The sequence below is a fragment of the Lolium rigidum genome, chromosome 6 (assembly GCF_022539505.1).
Source record: "Lolium rigidum isolate FL_2022 chromosome 6, APGP_CSIRO_Lrig_0.1, whole genome shotgun sequence".
NCBI lineage: Eukaryota > Viridiplantae > Streptophyta > Magnoliopsida > Poales > Poaceae > Lolium > Lolium rigidum.
This window is the reverse complement of record NC_061513.1, coordinates 74,346,802-74,355,237: the sequence shown is the minus strand read 5'-3', so window position 1 is coordinate 74,355,237 and position 8,436 is coordinate 74,346,802. Positions and strand designations below refer to the sequence as shown.

The 8,436-nt window shown below is 56.4% G+C and overlaps 1 protein-coding gene across 1 annotated transcript; it reads left to right on the top strand.

Annotated features, from left to right (window-relative positions):
- The first annotated feature begins 1,685 nt into the window (after positions 1-1,685).
- LOC124662806 (protein OCTOPUS-like) lies at positions 1,686-7,624 on the top strand. The gene is made up of 5 exons (XM_047200600.1): positions 1,686-1,817; positions 1,938-3,718; positions 6,241-6,361; positions 6,411-6,547; positions 7,426-7,624. Exons 1-5 carry the CDS (start codon positions 1,686-1,688, stop codon positions 7,622-7,624), a joined length of 2,370 nt encoding a protein of 789 aa, XP_047056556.1.
- Positions 7,625-8,436: the final 812 nt, after the last annotated feature.

Genomic DNA, 8,436 nt, shown 5'->3' with positions numbered 1-8,436 from the left:
AAGATGCCCCTGGACCTGAAAACCGAGGGGGGTTCGACGTTTTTCCAGAAAGAGTTCCGCTGCTCCGCCGCCACCAGAAACCCCAATATGGGGACCAGAAGTTCCGTTCTGGCACCCTGCCGGGACGGGGATTTGGAGGAGATCATCGCCATCGCCATCACCAACGCCTCTCCATCAACCATCCATGTTTCCCCCATCCATGTGTGAGTAATTCCCCGCTGTAGGCTGTAGGGGGTGGTAGGGATTGGATGAGATTGGCCATGTAATAGCTATAAGATTGTTATGGGCATAGTGCCTAGTATCCGTTGTTAGTATTTTTGACATTGTTGCAACTTGCTATACTTAATGGTTCTGGCACATGGATAGCAAGCTTCCACGCGTCTCTTTCCATGGCTAGTTCTTTGGTGGTACTCTAGTCCTTCAGATCTCTCTTTACAGACTCCTCCCATATCAAGTTTGGTCTACCCGTCGCCTCTTGACATTATCAGCACGCTTTAGCCGTCCACTATGCACCAGAGCTTCTGGAGGCCTGCTCTGAATATGCCCAAACCATCTTAGACGATGTTTGACAAGCTTCCCTGCAATCGGTGCTACCCCAAATTTATCTCGTATATCATCATTCCAGACTCGATCCTTCCTCGTGTGGCCACACATCCATCTCAACATGCGCATCTCCGCCACACCTAACTGGTGAACATACCGCCTTTTAGTCGGCCAACACTCAGCGCCATACAACATTGCGGGTCGAACCATCGTCCTATAGAACTTGCCTTTTAGCTTTTGTGGCACTCTCTTATCACAAAGAATGCCAGAAGCTTGGCGCCACTTCATCCATCCGACTTTGATCCGATGGTTCACATGCATCCTCTACATGCAAAAAAAAAATGTTCAATTTTTTTGATAACCGTAAATACAAATTTTTGGCCCGGCCATTTATCAGGTTCATGAGTAGCCTGATGCCACTGGGTAATTCTACAAGCTCCCCGTGCAAGTAACCAAACATCAAAATAGTGCACCCACTGGCCTATTTTTAGGTTAGTTTTGAGAAATCTTTACCCTGAGCATTTCTTGGAACTAGAACTACAAGCATCGCGTTGCACAAAGCATAGATGGGATGCCGTGCAACAAGGAGCGAAAGCTAGCATAGCAAAAGTGCATGTTCGTCACGAATCACAATCCCGACGGCTACGGGCGGAGCGCACGGCGCCGTCGTCGGTGGCCGGCCGTTGCTCCTCCGTGCATGCATGTATCCTTTTGCAAGGTGACGTTGTTTTTATTTTTTTTACCACACGCGTGCAGGTTATTCGGAAATAATCACCTTTGGATCAGGCAAATCCCCATGGGGACGGCCACGGATCGGTCGCAGAATATGAGAGAGACGCTACGTAGAGAGTGAAACAACACAAAGCAACAAGCGAGCCTCGAACCCCAAGAACGCTGCAGCAGAGCTGCAAAGCAAAAGGAACTATAGAGAGAGAGAGCTCGCCGGGGCCCGTGATTCGCCTTTAACTTTCGCTTTCCTCTCTCCACGCCCTCACGCTCCTTCTAAAACCAGCCATGCCCGCCGGCATCACCATCTCGCTCACTCCCATTCCCACCCAACAGCGGAGCAGCGCGAGCACTAGGACCGCCGTGAGCGGGTGACCTCCACGCGCGGTGTGGTGGGGGGAGGGGACGGCACGGCAATGTCGCTGCAGATGGACCCGCCGGCGCCGCCCGCGCGCCGCTCCAACGTCACCAGCTGCGACCTGCACCCGGACGAGGCCTTCACCGGCTTCTGCGCCGCCTGCCTGCGCGAGCGCCTCGCCGGCCTCGAGGCGTCCGCCGCCGCCGCCTCCGCGCCCGGCCGCAAGTCCACCTCCGCCATCCGGTCCCTCTTCGCCAGGCCGTTCGTCGCCGGCGCTGGTGGCTCGTCCGCGGCCGGCGCGGCGCCCGAGCCGCCGGACCTCCGCCGATGCAAGTCATTCTCCTGCGGCCGCGGCGGGGACGTGCTCTCCGCCGCCGCCGCTGCTGCGGCGGCGGCCGCCAGGGGGGACGAGCCGCAGCGGCACTCGTGCGACGTGCGCGGGCGTGCCACGCTGTGGGCGCTGTTCCACCAGGACGACCGCGACCGTGTCCGCGACGGCACGGCCTTCGGTTCCTTCCCTGTCTCGTCTTCCGCCGCCGCCGCCGTGGCGCTCAACACCGCCGTCTCTCTTCCAATCCAGCACCCGCCACCGCCACCGCCGCCGCCGCGCGTGCTGGAGGACTTCTCGGAGGAGGACATACCCGTGGTGATGGAGTACTCGGAGGACGAGATAACGGAGGTGGTGGAGGAGCCCGTTCTTCTTCCGGCAGCGGACACCTCCTCCGGGGAGATCATCGAAACCGAGCCCAACGTGAGGGCCATGAAGGACCACATGGACCTCGAGTCGTCGGACCCCGCGAAGCCGGCGCCGGCGCTGAAGGAGATCGCGGGGAGCTTCTGGGTGGCGGCGTCCGTGTTCAGCAAGAAGTGGCAGAAGTGGCGGCGCAAGCAGAAGCTCAAGAAGGACGCGGCCGTGAGCAAGGCCGCGGCCGCGGCAATGCCGCCGCCGGAGAAGCCGTCGAAGCCGTCGTTCCTCCGGCGCCGGCGCCTGCGCGGGGAGGCCGGGTCGGAGCACGCGCTGGGGCGGCGCTCGTGCGACACGGACCCGCGCTTCTCGCTCGACGCCGGCCGCATGTCCGTCGACGACGCGGGCTTCAACTGGGACGAGCCGCGCGCGTCCTGGGACGGGTACCTGTTCGGCGCGGGCGCCGGCGCAGGAGGTGGACTCGGCCGCGCGCCGCCGCCGCTCACGCGCCTCCCGCCCATCCTGTCGGCGATGGAGGACGCGCCGGGGGGGCCCGTGGTGGAGCGGTCGGACGGTCAAATCCCCGTGGAGGACGACGCTGACCCGGAGCCGCCAGGTGGGTCCTTCCAGACGAGGGACTACTACCTGGACTCGTCCAGCCGCAGGCGGCGCAGCCTGGAGCGCACCAGCTCCGTCCGCCGGCCGTCGTTCGAGGTCCCCGAGCTGCAGAAGCCAGCGGCGAACGGCAACGAGTCTCCTCCTCCCATCGGCGGCGGCCCGGAGTTCTACCACTTCCACCACGCGGAGGACCTGCTGGACCGCGGGTTCAGCTCCAACTCGCTGGTGGAGGACATCTCCGCGAGCCTGGAGGCCGCGCTGTCCGGCGGGGCGTCGTGCAAGAAGCCGCCGCGGTGGCGCAAGGCGTGGAGCCTGTGGGGGTTCATCCACCGGCGCGCCGCGGGGCGCAGGGCCGGCGGCGGCGGGCCGTCCGACATCGCGGACCGCTCGTTCTCGGAGCCGTGGCCCGACCTGCGCGTCCGCGGCGGGGCTGGCGGCGGCAGCGGCATGCAGCGGTGCGGCAGCAACCTGAGCGCGCGCAGCTCGTTCAGCAGCAACAGCGGCGGGCTGGGCAGCTCGCGGCGCAGCTACGTGGACGTGCACGGCAACGTGCGGCGGCGGGGCGAGGAGCTGCACCCGCCGTCGCATGGGTTGGAGCGGAACCGCAGCGCGCGGCACTCGCCGGGGCGCGGCAGCGTGGACAACGGCATGCTGCGGTTCTACCTGACGCCGATGCGGAGCGGCGGCGGCGCGCGGCGAGGGGGAGGGGGAGGCGGCGTGCCGGGCAAGGCTGCCGCCGGGCGGAACCAGCTGACGTCGCAGTCGTTCGCGCGGAGCGTGCTCCGTCTGTACTGAACTGAACCTGGCCTGCCATGCAAGAGGCGTGGCAGCTTCCGCGCGCGCGCGCGCACTGCAGCTGACGGGGACCGGTCGTACGTAGTAGCCATGAAATCTTCGTGTAGTATTGTACCAAGTTGTTTGCTATTTCCTTCTGTTCATTTGGGGTGGGGTTGGGGTTGGGGTGGTGGATAACACGCAGTTCATGTCATAGTTTCCTCTTGCAAATTATCAGTGTCCCATGATCTCAAATTCTGTCGTCAAATTGACTAATGTTCTCGACGTGTGTCACGCATACAAAGCACGATTTGGTTGCCATCTCCCAAGTGGCACTCTCAGAGTCTACCTCTAACTTTAGAGGCAAAGGCAAAGCTGATTCTAATTGTGGTGAGGTAAAGGGCCAATGTGATTGATGCCCATATGGCTTGGCACGCTAGAACAGCATCATCGCTTTGTGTCAAACGCGAATGGGCCTACTACCCCTACAGGTTTGTGTCTTTTGGATCGTGCGGAATTCCAACCTTGGAGCCCCGAGAGAGAGCTTGACATCCAACAGTGGCGGTACAAGGCGTCCACTGCACGTGATTGGTCCTTAAAGGGGAGGGAGGGGGCCGTGCTTTCTTTGCCGCCACCTCGGAAACCGTTAAAGGCAGCCTCACTGGCTCATATTCCGCTGGCCCGCCGCCCGCCGAGGATGGCTAGGGCTCATCAGCACGCTGTCTGTCGCCGTTCGTCTCGCCCGCTTCCGAGCTTGTTTCTTTCTCACCATTGTGTTGTACTGTTGTTTGCTGCGTGCTACGCCGCTGCGTGTCCACCCACCGGCAGCGCAAGAGTTGGGTCCTATGGCCGCGTTGATCCGTCGCCCGCTGGTCTGCCGCTTTTGCTCTAGCTGCCAAAACGCGCCGGCGGAGTTCTCGCCACGCCCGCTGCCGGTTCAGACAGGGCGCTCCTGCTATTTCTAGCTTGTAAAATGAACTCCACCGTGCAAGTTTTACTATCGGTAACTGTGCACATAATGACACGTGTTCCCAAAACAAATATATCAGGAAGGTAACAAGGGGAAAGAAACCCTAGTGCCGCCATGATCTCTCCTCGGCCGCCAGCTGGTTGCGGTGGTGGCGGCCCCTGCTCCCAAAGGGGGAGGGGTAGCAAAGTGAGAAACAAGGGCGACGACCCTCGATGGAAGGTGATCGGTTGCAATGGTGGCACCGTGGTCAGGGCTAGAAGCTGTTGGCGTCGTGGCCGCCCACGCACATGTCCTTAAGAGAAGAAGAAAATTGATATCTCTTAATAGAGCAGCCTAAGGACCAACCCAATTTTAGGGCAAAAAATGATGTGAAAGGGATGGCCCATGAGGCCCACCCGTTCGTCCCTCTACTTTGACCGGGCATCGGGGAATGGCGGAAGCGGTGCGCGACGTGGTGTGCATCAAATAAGGTCAGCAGGGCGGCGATTATGTGGAAGGATGAACGAAGACAGTGACATCATGTCCTTGTGTGCGACACCGGGTGACGTTGGTGGATGCATCGCTGACGCCATAGAAGGGTTCGTGGTCGGGTGTTTGATATTTGTTAACCGCAGATTGTCACCATCTTGGAAAAATCGGCATCGCGCCTCCACGGCCACGATTCCAAGGTGTTGACGCGAGCATTCAAGGGGCTAGCTCATGCTTGTAGATCGGTTAGGCCCTGAAGGTATTATCTCGCATGCTCGTGTTGAGTCAGGATCGCCTTATGTCGGTGATTGTCCCAAGGAGTACTCGCAATGGACGGGGAGTAGAAGATGATCCGCTGATCATTGTGTGCATAACCGTGCACGTGATGAATGTGAGTGGACGTTTGGCGGATTGTAGCAGCTCGACAAGTGGGGGTGGCGACATAGGATGACTTCTTTCTTGGTGGTGCTCTTTGAGCTTCATGTCTCGGTTCCTGTGGTGAAAAATCTATGCATGACCTTCATTGGTTGTACCTGGCAACTACAACTCTATGGTTGTTTCCTTGTTGAGGGTATTGCGTGGAGATCGGATCTCTCGGGTGAAGACCCATGTTTCTAACTTTTGCGGTTAGGTAGGGAGACGACAATGCTTGTGTATTGTTACTTATTGGAGGCATAGTTTTAGAGAACGGTGACACACGGTTTAGATGTTTTCAATGGTTGTGGTTTATTCATATTGTCGCGGGCCTACCATCGCTCCATGGGGTTTCTTTTCTCTCTTTTTTTTTCCCTTTTCAATGCATCCTAAATGTCTAGACAATGTTTGTACATTTCGTTGATGCACATGCTAGGCGTATGTGGTATGTTCTTCATATTAATATATATTTTGCTTTATAAAAAAAAGAAAAGCGTCATCGCAAATAAAAGAAAATTAATTTTATGAAACCTAGTCCATAAATTCACTGAGGTGGACCAACTTCATCAACTGACACGTGGCATGCATGACGGTTTTAATCTAAAAGCAGACCACCAAACATCGTAGTTTCTCTCTCTTTTGACTACGTGTCAACTGATGAGGTTGGTTTAACTTGTGAATCAGGTCTCATAATTCACACAAAAGAAAGCATACTGTGAAAGGCACGCAGTGTGTTTCTGATTCTTCATGTATCGAGCAGACGTCCGAGGAGCTTCCATGGGGCATAATCTGGATGCTGTCAGGCGTAATTAAGTAATCTCTGACAGAATCAAGACGGTGGATCCGGGTATCAGGGGCAGGATGCAGGATACATTACCCAGATCGCACATGCAGCAAACCAGATCGACGCGCCACCTGTAAAGTTCGAACTAATCGATCAGGAGACAAAACTTCCCAACGGTGTCAGGGACGCCGCTGCTACCCCTGCCTCGTCTGTTGGCGACTTAAGCATGGACCAGCCAAACCGTCCGACGTTAAACAGCTACGAACCAGCCACGGCGAATGAATGATGGCGGCGACAGGCGTCTGAGCGCGAGGCGTGGAGCAGAAGCACGGCGGAGCCGGCAGCCGTCGCTTCGCTTCGCCGGGACTCACGTCAGCTTGCGCGCGCGCGCGGTACCCGATGTCTCCCGGCCACCCCGCGCGCGCCGACGAAGAGGCTGAACGAACAAGCCCCCAGACGATCGAGATCGAATAATGGGAGGAGGTACGCGCCGCCGTCCTCTAGCGCGGTACCGCGGTCTCCCTCGGCTCCTACCGCGAGTAGGCACCCCCTTCTTTTGCACTGAGACAGGGCGATGGCGACGGCGGCCGGTCACCTCCATCGTCCGCTGCTGGAACGTGTCCGGCCGCATGTTTTGGGACGATGTAGCTAGCTACTGCGTCTGTTGCATGGAGCTATTGCTCTGCATGCCCGTCAGGTCAGAGGCAGGGAGGCGCGCCATATTCCTACGTGTATAGACGTGAGTCCTGCATGCTGTAGGCTGCAGTGTGCAGCCTGTCACGGCCTGCACCTGCACATATCACATATGTACTGAACCGCTCGATTGCGCAATCAACGATCACATGAGGACTTTTTTACCTGTCCTGTAGTAGTAGTTTCTCTTTCACCACGCTCGACTTGGATCATTGATCGATCAAATGTCACGCGCTGTGTAGGGCTGCAGCCATTGCTGGCCGGATTGCAGTGAATCTGAGTACTCTTGTTTGGGGATGCAAAGTTAGCTCGTAGAGGCAACATTATTGTGGTCAATCCTTCGGTGCCTATCAATACCACAACTCTTGATCCAACCACAACTCCTATCCCAGATCCTACCTCAGCTCCAAGCACAGCTCCAGCCACGGTTCCTACCGCAACTCCAAGCATAGTTCCTACCGTAGTTCATACCTCATCAGTTCCTACGCTAGCTCCAACCGTAGCTACAACCACAGCTCCAACCCGAGCTCCTACCTCATCTCCAACCCGACCTCCTACCTCAGCTCCAACCCGACCTCCTACCCCTGCTAATGTGGCCACAATTCATACCCTAGCTCCTACCCCTTGCTGGTGTGGTCATAGTTTGTATCCCAGCTCCTACCTCAGCTCTTACCCCTGTTGGTGTGCCGCTAAAGCTTGAAACAAAGCCCGCCAGAAGGCCCAAGGTGAGCAGGTCAAAAAAAGCCGCTTCAAACAAAACATCCTACGAAGATGGACGCAGCAGAGCTGGCCGCTCTTTTTGCCATGGGCGGTGATCTCCCGGTTATGGATGTAGCCAAGAGTTACATTTTCAGGGGGTGAACTTGTGAACGATTCGCCCACGGGGAAAACTGTTAAGGAGCACTATGGCATTGCTATATCATTTTTGGTGAATTACCACCACGATAAATTAAGAAGCCTATATCGAAACGAACCTCTGGAATCATGGTTACGTTCAAAGGTGAACACTTCTACCATAACTTTGGAAATTGTTTTCCAGTCAATTGGGAAGATTTGTATCTCCTCATAAACCTTCGAGAGATGGACGCTAGCATAGTGAGAAGCGATACACTGTGAGTATATAATTAACTCGATGCGTCAACATGTATGGTAGTAGCTATGTATAGCTTTGCTATTGACATATTTTTTTTTATTTAGGTTCAATTTTATTCGAGCAAGGATCTATAACGTCAAAGTAAGCATCATCGACCCTCATATGGCTTCATGACAGTTAATTGATTCGAACGATGACGTGGTCGAGAACTACATCACCAATGCTATGGACCTGGATTTCAAAGATAACAAGTTAATCATGTGGGTCCATAATAAAAGGTAACGTGTAGCTACTTATGCATCTTTTTTGA

Coding starts and splice junctions, on each gene's coding strand:
- LOC124662806 (XM_047200600.1), top strand. CDS start 1,686: ATGTCGCTGCAGATGGACCCGCCGGCGCCGCCCGCGCGCCGCTCCAAC. Junction 3,719..6,240: donor GCGCGGAGCGTGCTCCGTCT/GTACTGAACTGA, acceptor CTTGTGAATCAG/GTCTCATAATTCACACAAAA. Junction 6,362..6,410: donor TAATCTGGATGCTGTCAGGC/GTAATTAAGTAA, acceptor TCCGGGTATCAG/GGGCAGGATGCAGGATACAT.